Source organism: Mixophyes fleayi, chromosome 6, assembly GCF_038048845.1.
Source record: "Mixophyes fleayi isolate aMixFle1 chromosome 6, aMixFle1.hap1, whole genome shotgun sequence".
Taxonomy (NCBI): Eukaryota; Metazoa; Chordata; class Amphibia; order Anura; family Limnodynastidae; genus Mixophyes; species Mixophyes fleayi.
This window is the reverse complement of record NC_134407.1, coordinates 197,775,498-197,794,869: the sequence shown is the minus strand read 5'-3', so window position 1 is coordinate 197,794,869 and position 19,372 is coordinate 197,775,498. Positions and strand designations below refer to the sequence as shown.

General features: G+C 40.4%; 1 protein-coding gene across 2 annotated transcripts in view; it reads right to left on the bottom strand.

Moving 5' to 3' along the window:
- The window catches only part of TBC1D16 (TBC1 domain family member 16), a 63,155-nt gene that overhangs the window by 30,474 nt on the left and 13,309 nt on the right, over positions 1-19,372 (bottom strand). The window contains exons 2-6 of one of the 2 annotated variants that reach the window (XM_075177946.1): positions 14,999-15,206; positions 13,257-13,728; positions 6,444-6,632; positions 4,985-5,132; positions 2,035-2,202 (exon numbers count right to left, since the gene is read on the bottom strand). In XM_075177946.1, coding sequence (XP_075034047.1) covers positions 2,035-2,202; positions 4,985-5,132; positions 6,444-6,632; positions 13,257-13,728; positions 14,999-15,170 — 1,149 coding nt within the window. In that variant the 5' untranslated portion in view covers positions 15,171-15,206. Of the gene's footprint in view, positions 1-2,034; positions 2,203-4,984; positions 5,133-6,443; positions 6,633-13,256; positions 13,729-14,998; positions 15,207-19,372 lie in introns of those variants that run through there. The other variant, XM_075177945.1, reaches the window with a different exon arrangement.

Here is a 19,372-nt window from a genome sequence, read left to right as displayed (position 1 = left end):
TGCAAGGAACCCAAGTTCTATCCCACCTCCACCTAAATCGCTGTGATCCTAGAAACTACGGAGTGTGAAGAAGACAAGCAATGCATCTTCTCAGATATTACTGTAAATGGATTTAAGACCACTATGTTCCAATATACACAAGAGGAGCGATTGTTAGGGTTAATGGAAGAGAACAAATTAATATGAACAAAAACATTTATCTTTTAAGGGTAGAATAGTAATATGTATGTGTGAATTTACATAACAAAGAGTTATACAGTAATTTGGCCTTGGTTCTCAAGAGAGCATATGTGTTTGATTCAAAACGTTCTGTCAAGTGTCATTTGTATGCGAGAATTAGACAATTACTTAGTTCTTTGTTCTATCTAAAAAAAATTTTTTTAATGATGCGTCTTTGTATTTACTGTGCAAGCTAATTTTAGCATGTAATGCACATATGCTCTTTTTTACAATGTAGGCTAAAATGTAAGTATGTCAGTATTTCTTTTTAAATTTATTATAACCCTTGCATTGTAAGCTCTTTATGAGAGCCATTTTAAGATGTCATGAGGTCTCTATATAAAGATGGATTCACTTGTGCTTTGTTTTAATAAAGGAGCCTCTGACAATTCACGGCTCTAAACATCTCAAGTGGTTTATTTCCGCAAGACTACTCTTTGCTTCATGTCAAGGTGGTTCATAAATATTTTACATTCCTACTTATAATGATAACCTTATACAAGTTGTTGTGTTATTCACACAACAACTTCCAGTTGCCTCAGGTTAATCCTCTCATTCAACTCTTGCAATGTCATCTTTTACTTTCACAATATTAATTCAACAAACACTTTTAACTCAATGTTATGATTTCATTTACCTAATTCTTAGTCTAGGGGCTAGATTTACTAAGCTGCGGGTTTGAAAAAGTGGGGATGTTGCCTATAGCAACCAATCAGATTCTAGCTTTCATTTATTTAGTACCTTCTACAAAATGATAGCTAGAATCTGATTGGTTGCTATAGGCAACATCCCCACTTTTTCAAACCCGCAGCTTAGTAAATCTAGCCCTAGGACCCTTTCTATTCACTGTAGATGTACTTAAAGCTGCATTACTACTTACAATTAGTGAACATTTTTGTTCACTACTTTAATACGGCTGCAGAATGGGTGTGTGAGCATGAAGACCAATCAGAAATTACAGTGTCCGGAATTACTGCTACCTTATTGGTCCTCCCGCTCACACCCGTCTCCAAAACTGTCGAACAGCCTGGGTTTTCAGGCAGGGCTCTGAGATTATCCATGGAGGTCTCAGACAAAGGGCGAGATTTACTAAACTGCGGTTTTGAAAAAGTGGAGATGTTGCCTATAGCAACCAATCAGATTCTAGCTGTCTTTTGTAGAATGTACTACATAAATGATAACTAGAACCTGATTGGTTGCTATAGGCAACATCTCCACTTTTTCAAACCCGCAGTTTAGTAAATATACCCCAAAATGTCATATGGCGCAGCCAAATGGGCTCTATTGTGGGGGTGGAGTTATTATAGGCTAAAAAACAACAATATCAACCCCCCCACTTTTCCTTTTAAGGCAACAGCAATGAAACTTGTATCTCTATAGCCACCCTGGAGATGATTTTGGCTAGCATAAATTAATTACAAGGCACACCTGTGCTGGCTGATAAAAGTTTGTGAAAACTTAGAACACGGGGCATCCTTTATTTAAGGTGACCAAACACCAGACTGGTAAGCTGGGGTTAATATTTTTGATAGACAGAGACAAGAAAATTGGAGGTTGAACCCTCTACAAGCTAATGCAGCTCTGAAATTTGCAGATGCTCCACTGCAGGTGGATAGGGAAACAAAATATTTAACGATCTAACAAAATGAAATAAAATTTATAAAATTATTGTTCTCATGACAATAAATGTTCTAAATATAAACTTTAAATATATTCAGTTTTACACAATATATTAAATACTTCCTCCTTCAATGCTTTAGACTTTTTCTTAGAGGTTTTAAAATTTCCATTTTTCTTTTTAGCTCTTATCCTTACCTTGCGCAGTTTATATTCTTCCTCCACCTGTCCAGCATCGTTGAGGTGTTGCAACCACCTGGTGACATCCAGTTTTTGGTACATGCCCTCCTCGGGATGAGACTCAGTGGAGGGGAAGCTGGGCCTTTGAATGGAGAAATGGAGACACGTCTTCTCGTCTGTTACCTGCTGCAGAGGGAAATAAGACAACTAGTTTAGATCAAAATCCTTTAGCATATTAATGGAAGTAATGATGTCAAACATATTTATAAATGTTTTAAGGTTTACTGGTCCTTTAAGTAAATAACTACACCATCATCTTCATTTATTTATATAGCGCCACTAATTCCGCAGCGCTGTACAGAGAACTCATTCACATCAGTCCCTGCCACATTGGAGCTTACAGTCTAAATTTCCCTAACATACACATACACACACACACACACACACACACACACACACAGACAGACAGAGAGGGAGAGACTAGGGTCAATTTTGATAGCAGACAATTAACCTACTAGTATGTTTTTGGAGTGTGGGAGGAAACCGGAGCACCCGGAGGAAACCCACGCAAACACAGGGAGAACATACAAACTCCACACAGATAAGGCCATGGTCGGGAATCGAACTCATGACCCCAGTGCTGCGAGGCAGAAGTGCTAACCACTAGGCCACCATGCGATCTTTCTCTCCTCTGCAGCAGGTAAGTTAGGCTGGAGGAGTTTTTCTCACAGAGCAGACAATGAGTGACTGATAGACGTGTTTTGTAGACATGCAATGTGTGTGGATTGGTATATACATACACAGAGGCGTGGCCAGTACCAGGTCAGTAGTCACTGCAGCTCATATTCTTGTATTGTCAGCATTTTGACCTGTATCTGATCCTATTAGGACGCTGCCATAAAGTTGACACAGAACCTGGAGGAAGAGCTTCTCCCCAACGAGAGTGAATTCCCATCCAATGCATTTCAATCTACCGATCTTTGTCAAGTTATTTGTGCGATTCTTATTGTTGACGCACCTCTGTGTTAGTGTAGTCTGTGCGTGTGTGTGTGTTAGTGCATCCATGCGTCAGTGTAGTGTGTACAGCTAGGCGTAGTATATTTACTTGTATGTCACAGTGATGGCATGGCTGCATTTGCCAGCGAGTGAGCAATACCCGACTGAACATTACATGTTAATCCTGATAAAAAGGGAAACGGGAGAGAGCTGCTCCTCTCAAGAGGTGGTCTTTAAATTCTATTAATTACGGCAGATTAACCCGCTCCCTTTTGCTATCATAGGACCTGGATAATCTGCCTAGAACTCCAGTCCTGCCCTCAGGCAGTAACAAGCTGGATAGGATCCAGCAGGGCTGTAGATTACAAATGGCCAGTGTCACAGAGGAACCAGACAAGCGGCCTGTAACCAGGAATAATTCATCCCCATCACCCAACCACACCGCAGCAGCAGGGACAGGATACAACTGAACATCTCTGGGGAGTTGTAAATGTCAGAGTATGGAAACAGGTCTCAGGGACTAAATGCGATTCAAAAAGTTTAAATACATTCCTTTCCTCTTTATATCACTGCTCCTTCCCCCCATTGGATGTCTGTACCATAATACTTTACTCTCTCAATATATCCCTCTGTTTCAGTCCTTGGGATATAATCACTAACAAAATGCAAGTGCGCAGTAACTTCTAGCAATCAATCAGCTTTGATCAGTCATGTCTAACGTCTTGCTGCACATTTGCAGTTTGCTAATAAAAAAACACAACACTGGAGCATTTAGAAAACTATTTTGCAAATTAAATAGCTAGCAGTAGCGCCGCACATTTTATAGACGTGCCTATGAAGCAGGGTGAGCAGTAACTTATTTCCTTCCACCCTTCTTCCTTGATATGAGGATCCGCGGACCTACAGTTAGCGGAAGCACCTGCAGCGTAAAAAGTGGCGCTAATAATTCCACAGTGGTGGCACTTGTCTTATGATAGGTTAGACCTTCAGCAGTAAATATGGAAGTGAGGAGCTTTTCAGGACAAAAAAAAATCTGTAAGGTTTCTATAAATGTAATGTAGGGCATATCAGTACAATAATTATCTGCCGCACTATTTTTGCTGTTTTCTGTGCGACCGTTTTAATAGCTATCCAACGTTGTATTTCTACTTAGCAGTATTATCGGTGAGTGCTCTTCCTTTTATTATTATTATTATTATTATCTTTAATTTATAAGGCGCCACAAAGGGTCACACACACACGTAACATGGTAATGCAAATTAAAATATTTCTGGGACAATGAGTGAAAGTGATGGTAGAAATCAGCGAGAAGTAGGCCTGAAGCTTAAGAAAACAGGGCTAGGGAAGCCGGCCAAGAGGTACAGAGGGTGATGGAACAGTAGAAGGAGCACACAAGGAAAGAGGACCCTGCTCCTGAGAGCTTACATCCTAAAGGGAAGGGGGAGACACAAATAGGGTGGTACTAACTGGGGGAGAGAGCCAGGACAAGGGAGTTAGGAGGAGGACTGATAGACTTGAATAAAGAAATGAGTCTTAAGGGCACGCTTGAAGCCTTTGAAAGTAGATGCTAACCTGATGGAACGTGGAAGATCGTTCCACAGCTGGGGAGCATCCAGGACAAAGTCCTGGAGACGGGAGTGGGAAGAGGTGAAGTGAAGCGGTGGTCACAGGCAGAGCGGAGGGGGCGGGTAGGAGTGTAGGTAGAGATGAGATTGGAGGTGTAGGGAGGGGAGGGTTGACTAAGAGCTTTAAAGGTGAGGGTGAGGAGTTTAAATTGAATTCTATAGGCCATGGGAAGCCAATGTAGTGACTGTTGGAGGGAGAAAGCAGAGAGAAAGTGGCAGGAGAGAAAAATAAGGCGGGCAGCAGCATTGAGGATAGACTTAAGAGGGTCAAGGTGAGAATCAGGTAGATCCTTCCCAGAATGCCACACTTCTCTTTACCCAAAATTGAAAACGCAGCGGCTTCTTACCTGCTCCTTGAGTTGCGTCTCCTGGCAGTATTTCCACTGCTGGAACACTTCTGATAACTTTCCAAGACCTCCATGATGGAAATGAAAAACTTTGTACTGACTTTCCCTGCTGGCTACCACCAACTGGCCACTGCTACAAGCCTCGTCACTGAAAGAGACAGAAGAAAAACTCATCATATATATAAAAAAAATCTAGATTTGTGGAGAACATATGTATCACCTCCAAAGCATGTATGTGTTCAGCCATGGCAGATTTCTGCACTGGGATTGTGTTGCGGTAGATGGTCAGCTGGTCTTTATGATTGCATGTTAGTGATTAGTGAAGAAATTATCTGAAACTAGGAAACTGCCTTTCAGATAAGTGATGAATTCTATCACACCTCATACAGATCCATTACTGCTGGAATTAGAGCCTCTCAGTGTATGGGTTAGGGTTGTATTGAAGATAAAAAAATATTATTGTAGTATTTGACTAAATATTTCCAATTTAGGTAGATAACTACGCCTTGCAAGGCCGTATTTTGGCAAAGTTGTATAATCAGAGTATTTAGAAGAGAGAACATAGTTTGGAGCAGAGAAGGGAAAGGGGAACATGATAGAAACTTTCAAATATATCAGGGGTTTGAACAAGGTACAGGAGGGAAACATTCTAGAAAGGAAGAGAAGTACTAGAACACGAGGACATGCACTGACACTGGAATAAGTTCAGAGGAAATTTGAGGAGATTTCACAGAAAGGGTAGTGGATAAGTGGAATATCCTTTCATCAGAGGTGGTAGAGGCTAATACAGTAGAGCAATGTAAACATGCTTGGGATAGACATAAGGATATCATTACAAAGAACTAAGGATCAAATAGGGTTTGAGGTTACCATAGGCTAAAACATGGGCCGACTAGATGGGACAAGCGGTTCTCATCCCTAAATATGTGATATGGTGTTTCTTATAATATCACATTAACAGATTGGTAGGAAACGGTCTAACCATATACATCACGCAGTCTGGAAAGTATAAGTCTACAAGAAAAGACTTGCAATCTTAAAAGGTCCACTTTGGTGGACATTACAATACTTTTGCAAACAGTAAAAGAGGTTTCTATAACTTTTGTTTCTTAACTTTTTCCACATAATTATGCCCCCATCATAGTGGTATAATTTGGGTTGTTTCAGCACAAATGCCAATTCCTGAACACGAGCTGTCTTCCATTTCTGACACATCTCTTATGTATTCCTGTAGAATGCAAATACATTTTGTTTTGATCTTTTTAACTTGTGATGGTTTTGTTATGTATTTGCCAATTTTTCCTCCTGTTCTTTTTGTTTAAAATCTCAATAAACAAATCTGAATGAAAGAACAGTTTTACATGTGAACATTAGTAGCTAGTACGTCCTTCTGACTGTACTTCTACTTTTAACAATAACTGGTATATATACTCTGCTCAATACCACACTTCCTCCTTACCTGAAGAAGAGACGCAGTGACCGCATTTGACCCAAATCTACTCGGAACACTCCACACGTCTGCTCAAGGGCCAAAAGTTTCTGTTGCTCCTCCCACCTAGCAGAGGTCCCCCGCCCGTTCACCTCTCTGTACTGCGAATTGGCATCTGGGCTGGAGGCGTAGCAGGCCATGTGACTGTCAGCTTCTTGCCTGAACGGAGGACAAGAAACAAAGACACTATTTTATATTCTGGTTAAAAGCTTGACAAGTATTTAATTCCTATAAAGATAAAACATAGCAAGCCTTAACTTTTATTTTTGCTGCCCCCCTCCCCCCTCAAGTCAAATGCTTAATATTAGGCCAAAAACAGTTACACAGTTGAGTTGAACATGGTCACAACATATTAAGGTTGTTGCAGAAATACAACTAAGTTGAATGGTGTGGGGCCTTCTCCATCGGTCACATATTCATGTCATGTGAACATTTTAATGATAGAAGAGGAGGCTGCAATAGAGTTATACCTAGTTTGCATCTCAAAGTTGTATTCTATTTTAACTGCAGTTTGACAGTAGTGGGGGTGTTGTATTTTTCCAATTTTGAGCTATTGCTATCAATTTATGCCCCAATAAATATCTATCGGGTTGTAAAATTTGTGTCCGGTAAATGTGCAAAAGTCTAAAGAGGGGTTTAGTGTTGTACCAATAACTTTGTAAGCATTTTTTTTTTTTTTACCCTAACCAACAAATGGGTTTGGATGGTTGAGCAATTCCAAAAAACTTGTATGAAGTCTCCTAACGGATTACAGTTGCGCCAACAACATTTTGATAGGTTAGGCTGAATGTTGTGTAGTCAAGCTGGAGTTAGGTACAGTCTATTTAACAACCTTCTCAGCATCTCCGCGTGATTTAAACATTTGGACATGCACAGAGATATGTTCCCATTAGTCTAATGAGAGAGGTTTGTGTAAATCTGTTTCTCAACATAATTGGGATTTTGTATAGTTTCTTAGGATGATAGGTACTGGTACTAGCATGTAATGCCCCATTCTCCATCATCTTTTGTAAGCTTCGTTAATATTAGGGTTGGTGGCAACTTTAAGGTGTGGTTCAATTTTTGCAATGGTAGTAGTTGCCAGGGGAAGGTCAAAGGACATCCCAAACGGAGGCAATATTGGCCATCCCAGCCTACCGGAGCTGTGGGCAGTGGTGGCGGAACATGCTAATTCTCATATAAAATTCATAAAATTAGCAGTTGTTGACATCACTTTGCGTTTATGGATAAAAGGACTATCACTTGATTTGTCGTCGCTGTCTAACAGGGGTGCAACTGGGCAGATCAGGGGCGTGGCCAAATTTTTCATTATAGGATACCATGTGTTATATATTATAATAAATGTAACCTGACAGGTGAGTGATATACAAGAGCAGAATGGTGGGATAGGTGCTCCATGGAGAGAGTGTCCTGGGAAGGAAGACCACGAGAGTAGTTACAGCTATTCCAATTTGCCTTGTTGGCCATGACTAGAATTATAAGAGGAGGAGGAGGAGGAGAACTATTCTTACAGAATCTAACTATCACAGTTGCCATCTGGATGGATGCTCTCTATGGGCCTCGTAATAACATCAAGGACTGCGATGATCAAGGCTGACTGTGTCTGGGTCCTCAGTTGACACTCTGGTTAAGTCATGTTAACGTGGCTATCTAGTCTTAAAATAACTTGTGCTTCTTTTGTTGAATATCAAGTCAAACTTTAATATTGACACACGTGGAATAACTTGCAGATCCTCAGTAACCCAAAAAGCGATATCTCTGGACATCTCCTATCTGCAGTGCCACAGAATAAAACTTGTCAGATATGTATTACCTTTAACATACATAAAAACACGACCATGTAAAAAGAAACAACATTTTACCAAACATGTTTTTCCCTTACATAGTTTAATAGTTGTATAGCAGGTCTTATGCAAAATGTTATCTAAAACATTCAGCGTGTCCGATTATACTGCTCGAGAGAAAAATTAATAGTGCGCACGGCTCCCTCTTGTGGCAAATACAAGACTGTATAGAGGGTTTCAATTTATTATGCATGGTATTTTTGTATGTATTATGCTTCAAACAAGACAGCAAGTTTTACAGCCCTGTTTTTATAAATCACATTTTAAAACATGCCTGAATCTGATGTACACTGGGGGGTATATTTACTAAACTGTGGGTTTGAAAAGGTGGAGATGTTGCCTATAGCAACGAATCAGATTCTTGTTGTCATTTTGTAGAATGTACTAAATAAATGATAGCTAGAATCTGATTGGTTGCTATAGGCAACATCTCCACTTTTTCAAATCCACCGGAAACTCGCAGCTTGATACATTTGCCCCAAAGTCAGACGCAGAAGATGCCCCCTTCTCAGAATACAGTCCAGAACAACTCCTCTGGACATGGCAAAACACAAAAGCTGGCACTGGTGCCCTGTGGTTTACTGGGAATATCTAAAACGAATGCAGAGGACTGTGATCCTAGTGCCATTCCTTTACTCCCAAATGGATAGTGACCACCCTGAATCATTTAACATTGATGAACTAAAATTTCTGAATACTGTTTCTTCAGATTGCACTTCAAATATCATTATGATTAATAATTTAAGGCCTGATTTATTAAGGAACTTAAATTAAGAAGTTTCTTATTACAGTCTCCTGGACAAAACCATGTTACAATGCAAGGGGTGAAAATTAGTATTCTATTTTGCACATAAGTTAAATACTGACTATTTGTACACTGAAATTTAAAGTTGATATTTGTGTGCTACATGAAAAAAAAGTCAGTATTTAACTTCTGTGCAAAACAGAAACTAATTTTCACCCCTTGCATTGTAACATGGTTTTGTCCAGGAGACTGAAATAAGAAACTTTTAAATTTAAGTTCCTTAATGAATCAGGCCCTTAGTTCTTAAGTATTCTTCCGTAATATATTATGACGAGTACATTATAAATTGTGCGCTTCCAATTCAATAATAAGCAGCTTAATAATACTCCAGTGGAAAATACAATACAGCCCGGGGGGCTTGCCCCTGTTCCGGGTGGAAGGGGACAAGCCGCCCCTGTTCCGGGTGGAAGGGGACAAGCCGCCCCTGTTCCGGGTGGAAGGGGACAAGCCGCCCCTGTTCCGGGTGGAAGGGGACAAGCCGCCCCTGTTCCGGGTGGTAGGGGACAAGCCGCCCCTGTTCCGGGTGGTAGGGGACAAGCCGCCCCTGTTCCGGGTGGTAGGGGACAAGCCGCCCCTGTTCCGGGTGATAGGGACAAGCCGCCCCTGTTCCGGGTGGAAGGGGACAAGCCGCCTCTGTTAAGGGTGGAAGGGGACAAGCCGCCCCTGTTCCGGGTGGAAGGGGACAAGCCGCCCCTGTTCCGGGTGGAAGGGGACAGTCGATATTGTTAAAAAGCAACACTTTATTGCACAGTCATAATGCAAGGTGAAATATATAATATTGTGAAAAATAATAAATAGCACTGAAATTGACCAAGCTTTATATAATGAGACCAACACAATGATTGCTAATAAAATTTAGTAAAAAAAACACACATTTTATTAATATAAAAAAATAAACAATAGGGTTTGCTGTAATTATCACAATAACGATTGCTTAAAAGTCTTAATAAATGTTCTGAATCAGACTTAAAGAATTTATTATTACTTCAACTGTGTTTATCACATTGCGCTTTGCATGTTTATTCCATCTCGAGAGAATAAAATTTTCTGTAGACCTATCGCAAGGTCATTATGCCAGAGCCACTGTTTCTCAATATCTGTTACGGACTTTCTATCGTCTCGGTTTCTGAATACACTGATTTTGGTCGTGCCCAAAAGAAATACTGTTCATAAGGTCTAAAGTGAGGATTTGACATATGATTAAAACCCATTAATCACGGAATCTTAAAAAAGGCCAAGTACATTTTGGTTCCATATCATCAGCTATTGTCTGGTGTTCAGTGAAATGAGTCACTAATCAGCAGGACGTTGTGACCTACTATGTGATAAAGGATCTATTATTACCACAATTGTGTTTAAGTCTGATTCAGAACATTTATCAAGACTTTTAAGCAATCATTATTGTGATAATTACAGCAAACCCTATTGTTGAGGTTTTTTTATATTAATAAAATGTGTTTTTTCGCTAAATTTTATTAACAATCATTGTGTTAGTATCTCATTATATAAAGCTTGGTCAATTTGAGCGCTGTTTGTTTTGTTTCACAATATTATTTATTTCTGCTTCTGCAAATTGGGGTTCACACATTCCCTTTCACAGCTGCGTTTGTGTTTTTTCTTATACAAGCTGTTATTTTGTAGAATGTACTAAATAAATGATAACTAGAATCTGATTGGTTTCTAAAGGCAACATCTCCACTTTTTCAAACCCTCAGCTTATTAAATTTACCCCCTGGAGTTCACGTCGTTAATGTGGAATTCTTTCTCAAAGATTATTCGTAACACAATTACATAAGTTAACCTTCCTATGAAATACAAACTATTTTCTCCCTAATTATCACTATTATTTCACTTTCCTCCCGCCCACATGCTCCCGTCTCTCCTCAATCTCACTTTTCCCGTCTTGAGTTTATGGTACCAGGGATTGGAATTTAACCTGGTATTGGACTGATTCACAGGTTCCAACTGAATGTCAATCACATAATGAAGAATTCACCATTTAACCAAAATTATATGGGCAGGTAAACGACAGAGTCTAAAGAATTTCATTGACAAACCATGGGGACCAGGTGGGACCAGAAAAGTCACATTGCTATAATCCAGTAATTATCAATAGACTCCTGAGGGTATATTTACTAAACTGCGGGTTTGAAAAAGTGGAGATGTTGCCTATAGCAACCAATCAGATTCTAGTTATCATTTATTTAGTACATTCTACAAAATGACAGTTGGAATCTGATTGGTTGCTATAGGCAACATCCCCACTTTTTTAAACCCGCAGTTTAGTAAATATACCCCCAGGCTGTCATATACATAAACCTCTTAAACTATGGGTAGGCCTCAAACAGACTTCCCTGAAGTTGACTCTTGATGGCCTCCGTCTTGGCTTTCTGACCTACAAAATCATCAAGACAATCACTCACACCCACTGGCAGTGTGTAGGTAACAGACTTTGGCATTCCATATAGTGGCACGCCAACGTTAGTTACCTACACTGCTTTCCCTCCTAGAAATAACAGACTATCCTCTGGACTGACACAAGTCTTTTTCATGCAAATGGTTTAGCATATTGTTGCCAAGTATTACTTATCAGGTCTTCTCCAGAGGTACCAAGCTCATGCCCCACCCTAAATGTATTGAGGCAGGGTTCCTCTTACGAATCGAGGCAGTACCTATAGATTAAACTCACCACTAGTCCACACAAGGACTTCTTTTCTTAGGTCCTTCACAACCTTTCAATCAACATGACTGTCCCACTAGACACTTAATTTAATCTTCTACAATGAATTAGCCTCATAGCTCAAAAACGAGCTTCCTCCCTACAGAGTAAAGTGAGGTCTGGATCGGAGGACAAAGCTCACAACAAAATGATCTGTCTAAGTCAGAAACCCTCCATCAGCAGTAAAGTTCAGAAGTCCTATTTTAAACTGGGGTGCTGTTGGTACTGTCCCTCCTTAATAATGAGGGCAACCAATCAGGGACAGTCGGACACGTGCTGGAGGCGCAGGAAGTGAAAGGGAAAGACTGTTTCGCATACGGTGGCCATTATAAAAATGGGTCAATACTTAAATGCCTCAAAACAGAGAAAAACAAAAAGTGCAGGTAGCTGCAACATTAAACATGGCTTTTTTCTGGTATCAACAGTTCCAACGGAACATCGACTTTAGTGTAATTTCAAGGACAAAACCACTTTCCAAAAATTGTGTTAAATTGGACTTCCCGCTCTTTAGTAACCATTTGGTGGGACATTTCTCTGCTGTGCTGTCAGATCCTTGATCAAATTAGGCCTCCACAAGGAAAACTATGAGGATTTCCCAGTGCCAGAACGGAGATCTTCGCATGGTATTGCTTTAGCCAACTGGAGCAATGTCATGGTGCTGAGGTGTGGGGTGTTATGGGGAGTGTACCCAAGATGGTGTAACTTACTCCTCCATCAGCAGTTCCACAGCACAGGGAGGAGGAGCTCACACTAAACAGTTATTAAAGAAGGGCAAGTCCAAATAAAAATGAGGGCGATCTTGTGATTCTACAAGCTGGAGCAAGGTGATCTCAGGTACCAGACAGTTATGTGTAGCGTTCTTCTGAGAAAATCCCCCACATTTGGTATTTGAGAGCACCACAAAGTATGGAATGTATTTAAAGCAGCATAAAACAAGTATAAGTAGAATGGAATCTTGCACGACATGAATAATCCTGAGCTGCTCCTGGGCGGCTTATTAAGGTCACCAGATACAGACAAAGAAAACAAGTCTGTAACTCCCATCCTAGTTCAGACATTTCTCAAAATACACCAGTTATGCAAAGAGCAGAACTATAGCTGGTACAAATGAAACCGATAGGGGTTGCAATTTGGAGATTTGTATATATAAAGCTGTTGTTAATGTGTGAGGAGTTTTAATATGGTCAGGAATGTATTTAGTTGCCCTTTACATGCATTATAGATTATGGATGTCCAATTATTTATAGAAGGTCCTTAGGATAATGTCTACATTTTTTAAAATTTGTTAAGCACTGACTTCATTAAGGACAGATTTGACCCAATGGCGTTCACAACATGTCCTATTTTGTTTTCTTCTCTTGATCATCTCATTGCATTGTCTAGATTTACACGTAGGTCAAGTTACGGTAACTCACCTCATCTCGTTCTCCAAAAACACAGAGCTACTGCTCTCTCCCAGGGCTTCACTTATAGGCGACATGCAAAACGGGGAGGAGAAGGCATCAGAATCAGAGTCCAGAGTACTGTCTTTGCTGACTTCATCAGAAGATATATCCAGAGACCGCTCATCCTCCCCCTGCTCTACAACGCCCCCCTCCGCGGGGTCACTGAAGGGATTCTGCTCTGCGGGAGAGCTGGCTTCTGTCCGTCTTGGGGTGTCCCCTGCGTTCTCCTTGTTAGGCACAGACTGTTTTAGACACGTGGAAGGGACGGTATTTGCAGGGTGTCGGTTTCTTTTACGTTGGGTTTTCCGGACTGGGGAACTCTCGGGGGTGATATAACGCAGAGCTTCCTCATCTTGCCGCTGGATACGAGAGTTGGGGACCCAAGCCAAAATCAGGGTGGTACCCAGAGACTCATCTTTCTCCATGTACACACACAGGTATCCTGAACAAATGACATTGATATTAATACATTGACTTTATTTTCAGCCTATCACCATCTAGGTCCTGCCTAGCCAACCTGTGGCTCTCCAGGTGTTGTGAAACTACAAGCCCCAGCATGCTTTGCCAGCTGATAGCCAGACGATAGCTGGCAAGGTATGCTGGGACTTGTAGTTTCACAACACCTGGAGAGCCACTGACCTAGATCATTCTCACAAAACATGTACACACTACAGACACCCACTAGAGTTGATCAGTAACTATCCTGCAACACGCTGGGTATTTCCATAGTTCCCGACATTTAATAACTAATTTCTTGTAACATTTTCCCCATGAGCATCTAAACACGTCACAGGCAGATATATCATCTTGGCAAACCTTGGTGCAACAATTTCCATTAAGACATGTTGACACTTAACTTTCCTTGTTTGCACTGCAAATACTCCTCTTCATCAAATATTAACTTATAAAGCTCAGAGAATAAGAACAGATGGTCAGGATTTAATTCCATATTCCAAATAAGAGGAAACGTACTTTGCAGTTGGTAGTAGTGAAATGTATGGACATATTTTTAAAGACAAGTCTTAGGGGCAGATTCAATTGGTCACGCATATTTACCGTTAATACGGTAAAAAGTAACGCTCATTTTTGTGCGCACCTCTATGGTGTGTGAGCAAAATTGAGCGTTACTTCTGTAAAAAAATAATCCGTGAGAGGTGTCTCACTGCCGACCCGGAGGCACCTTGCGCGGATTATTTTTACAATTGAATCCCCCTCTTAAAGTCTGGGACTGTCCCTAGAAATTAGGGATAGTTAAACCGCTAAAGTCTGTATTTTTGGATAATCCCACATTATCCTGAAGGGGTTCACTCTTTTTAATCAACCAAATTGCCTTAAAACAAAGATTCCCAACAAGCGCGCTGTAGCATTTTTGCGCTACTGAACTAAGTTGCACATAGTGTAATAACACTTTATGCATTAAGGGTTTAATGTGTCATAAGAGCAGTAATATAAGTATATGCAATAGGGGTAATATGTGACATTTATTGTACTTAAAAATGAAAAGAAATAGGTAGGATTTCACATGATTTCTTATATTTACAGAAGAATTATCTTGCAAGGGTGTCGGCAAGCAAGTGACATGTAGAACGCTCTGAACTACAGTGTTCTTCAGAGCTTACGCGCTCAGCATTAAGACTGTGTGTGTCCATATGCAATATATTCCGAGGCCTTAACCCGCTATAGACTTACTCACGTCTGCCCACTGTTCTCACCTGGATGATGCGGTGCAACGTTCTGCAGCAGCTCTGGGGGGTGCACACACACATTGTTTTTAGAGAAGATGATCTCTCCATCCAATATGGAGGTTGTTCCTCCCCCAGAGCCTAGGGTCAGGAGGTCGGAGGCCTTGGAGGAAGCACGACGAAGAAGCCGTCCCAAAGACATGGCACCAAGTCCATCATCTGCTGAGCTTCAAACCTCCTGCGGCAAAAGCAGAATCACGTCAAAGCACGTCACAAAGGGATCATCTGTCTTGTGTATTCATCTTATGAATATGCTTAATATTGTACAGTATCACCAAGGTTCAGTCCAGAGCACCGAAAGTCCAACATTGAGAGGACGGTGCTGGAAAACAAGTGAGCAGTAGAGGGAGGGTGCAAAAACTACAAGTGAAGTAACCAAGCTAGCATTGTATTATAACATGGGATAGAATTCATATACATGTATCACATAGGGCTGTCAGACCAACCATTTAAAACCATACACATTAAATAAACAAACATACTTCATGGATACTTAGTGTTACCGTACGTACATTCGACATCTGGACTGAGGGCAAATAGCATATGTCATGAGTACCTTATATATGTTTACCTGGGACTACCATACATACCTACCAACATTTAGACTCCCGGAATCAGGACAAAATAAGCCCTGCACCATTCCACCCCAACTTCACCCACAAATAATGGCATTACCATAAAACCCCACCCACTTTTGGTTAAGGCCTTATCAACACTATTATACAGGATGTAACACTAGCATCACCTTATGCAAACTGTTCACGTTTTTGCAAATACAAATAGTTATTTCTTTATTATTATTACTAATTACTGTTATTATTGTTACTAATGATTTCATATTTTATATTATTACTATTATCAGGTCTAAACAAACCTCAACTAAAGTTGCAAGCCTGTAATTTTGAAACGTAAACTACGCCAGCAGTGTACACAAACACCAGGGTAGGACTATACTCTGAAGGGCTTATTTATTAGGTCTACCCAATGTCGTGGTAAGAATTGTCATTGTGCCAAGTTTCTGGGATCACAGGTATCAATAGAGCCCAGGGGGTAAGGATAATATTTTGTTACAGGATGAATATATGGGTCACGAAAATTAAATGCAATGGGTCCATTGGACCTGAACAATTACAATGATCTACCTGCATATTGCACATTAAGGTGCACTAATGTGTGTTTGGGATTTAATGCTGTCAAATACTGACCTAGTGGTTATCACTTCTGCCTCACAGCACTGGGGTCATGAGTTAAATTCCCGAACATGGCCTTATCTGTGTGGAGTTTGTATGTTCTCCTCCGTGTTTGTGTGGGTTTCCTCCGGGTGCTCCGGTTTCCTCCCACACTCCAAAAACATACTAGTAGGTTAATTGGCTGCTAACAAATTGACCCTAGTCTGTGTCTGTCTGTCTGTATGCCTATGTGTGTCTGTCTGTGTGTGTGTTAGGGAATTTAGACTGTAAGCCCCAGTGGGGCAGGGACTGATGTGAGTGAGTTCTCTGAACAATGCTGCGGAATTAGTGGCGCTATATAAATAAATAGTGATGATGATGATGATTGTTAAAGATCTATATTCAGAGTTACCAACTGTCACGAATTTCCAGAGACATCCCCAGGTTTTAAAGCTTTGGCTGTGAAAATGTCCCTATTTTCAGTAATGAAGATCTGCACAGGACTGGTCAGACTGGTGGTCAGTGGTCTAACACACACTGCTGGCTGTAGTGCTCACATAGTGCCCTTTAAACCAGAATAAACAATGGGATTTTATATTATAATCAGACTCTGTTGGGCTCCAAGAGCCGGGTGGCAAGTAAAAATAGCCGGGTGGAGCCCCCAGGAAATAGGTGCTGGGGTGAACACTGTGGTGTTTAATGGATGGTAATTGCTGTGTAACTTAAAGGGTTTGTGGGTGTTCTTGGAAGCACCTAAATTACCAAATCACATTATGAATAATCTGAGCCTTACGTGACACAGCTGTTATTGACCAATAGTTTGGCTACTGGGATGAACTGAAATGTATTTCTGACTACTGAAGAGCAAAAACTTTATTTTATTTTCAGTGTCTCCTGTTAAATGTTATTATCGGTTTATTACAAACCTTATAGGAGAGCCCTGGTAAAGTGGTAGGACAGAGCCAGGGTTTGCCGTGACCAACAAACTCATTTGATCATTTCAACTATGGGGATAAGCTGTGTTATAGATATATTTGCCTACTCTACTATAAAGAAACAGTTAGTGCATATCTGCATTCATTAATATGCATAGAATATTGCTTGCCCGGCCAAGGTAAAATGTAATACTATCCATACACAAAAATAGAACTGTATTACACGATCGTGTCACACTACCAAGCAATCCCTCCCTCTCAACTTAGTGTTAGCAATGGAGTCAGCATTTGATTACAACCCCCATGTTGGTCTTTAAACCATATACTTATCACACACCCAGGGGTATATTTACTAAACCACAGGTTTGAAAAAGTGGAGATGTTGCCTATAGCAACCAATCAGATTCTAGCTGTCATTTTGCAGAATGCACTAAATAAATGAAAGCTAAAATCTGATTGGTTGCTATAGGCAACATCTCCACTTTTCCAAACCTGCAGTTTAGTAAATCTAGCCCTCAGTTTTTATTTACATAAAGAAAATGTGAGGTCTGTATTCTCTTTCTTGGCAATGACGACTACCTGTTTGCAGTACTTGTATAATCCTCGTTAAAGAAAGAACGTTTAAACAAAACCAAAAAAGAATGTTATCAATCAAGACTGATCATAGTCATTGTTACAAACCCCCTTCCAGTAAGTGGTTGCCTACACCAAAACCTGGATGCTATAGATAAGTTGCTAATTGCAGCCAGAGGTCTGATTATCGGAGTATTCGATTAGAAAAAGGCTAAAAAGATTGTGTTTATTTTTTTAAAATACTCATTAAAAAAAAAAAAAAAATGCAACATAACCTAATGTATATTGGGAGAACAATCTATGAATCAATAACATAATGGTCAGTCATCACACTGCTCTCTTTAGAGCTATTGATAATGGTAAAACTGATCAGTCGTTGGCCAAATATTTTGTTCAAATTAATCATTATCTAGCCACCCTGACATATATGATCAATGAATGGGAACGACTAGCCAGCAGGAGTGACCTGGCAGAATTTATTAAGACAGGAATTGAGGTGTATCTTTCAAGTTTTCTATACAATGAAGTTAGGCTTTACCAATGATGTATGGAATTGGGAGACAATATGATATGGTTGACAGCTGAATTTTAAGGCTGGATACACATTACAGGTTCAGCAGACTATTGCATTGCATCAATCGAGCGATAAACGACTGTTCGGGCCAATATTGCATTAGTGTGTACACTTAAACGATGAACGATAGTCGTTCCAAAGTACCGATAATCCTTTCATTTGATTGTTTAGCACTCACGACCAGTGGCGAAGTCTGCATTGTCTTTGGAACACTATGATATTATAATATAACGCCTGAATATGGCAGTTGTAAAGGTGTATATTATAAGGGTGACAATTAAAGGATGTCTACTTCTTCCACACCGGTCAGTAATCACTAAGCTGCTCTGGGAATCGTATCATTTGCCCCGCCCCCTAAATTACATCAAACAGTTTTTAGCCAATTACAGCAGGGGGCTGAGAAACCATGGCCCGCAAGTCGCTTCATAAGCCCCACCACTAAACTAATGGTCGGCCAGGAACCGGGAGGTTTGACTGCTCTCACGGGAGTCCGGGAGGACTCCCAGAAATTCGGGAGTCTCAGGGACATTCCAGGAAAGTAGGCAACTATGACGTACATGAACGGTTAAGGACTGAGCACACAAAAATAACACACTATAAAATATATAGACTTTTGTATCTATATGTTATAATGATATACTATTTTTTTTGTAACTGAATAATGCAACTTATTTTGTAACTTTGACCATTTGTTAACCACGGTATTGGTGTTCTGTCCAGTGTGCTCCTTGTTTATCTGCTACGTAACTAAAATATTCACAACGTTATAGGTGACTAGGTTTTGACTACTAGTTTAAATTTTGGGGGAGGGTATACTTATAAGCTAGCGCTTAGAGACTTGTCTTGTTAAAGGGCCCTCCGTAGCTCTGAACAACAGGGGTCCCAGACATCAGATACCTGTTGTTCTTTAGTGGGATGGGGGGGACTTTTCTCTTCTTTTCCGGCTACGGAAAAGAAGAGAAAAGAGTAAAGATTCACTGAGTTCCAGGAGGCGTGGATTGGTGGAAAGTATACCAGGGTTCCCATACTTTGTGGAATTTAGTAATTCGATCTCTAAGGATGCTTGTAAAATACTCCATTGAAGCTATATACC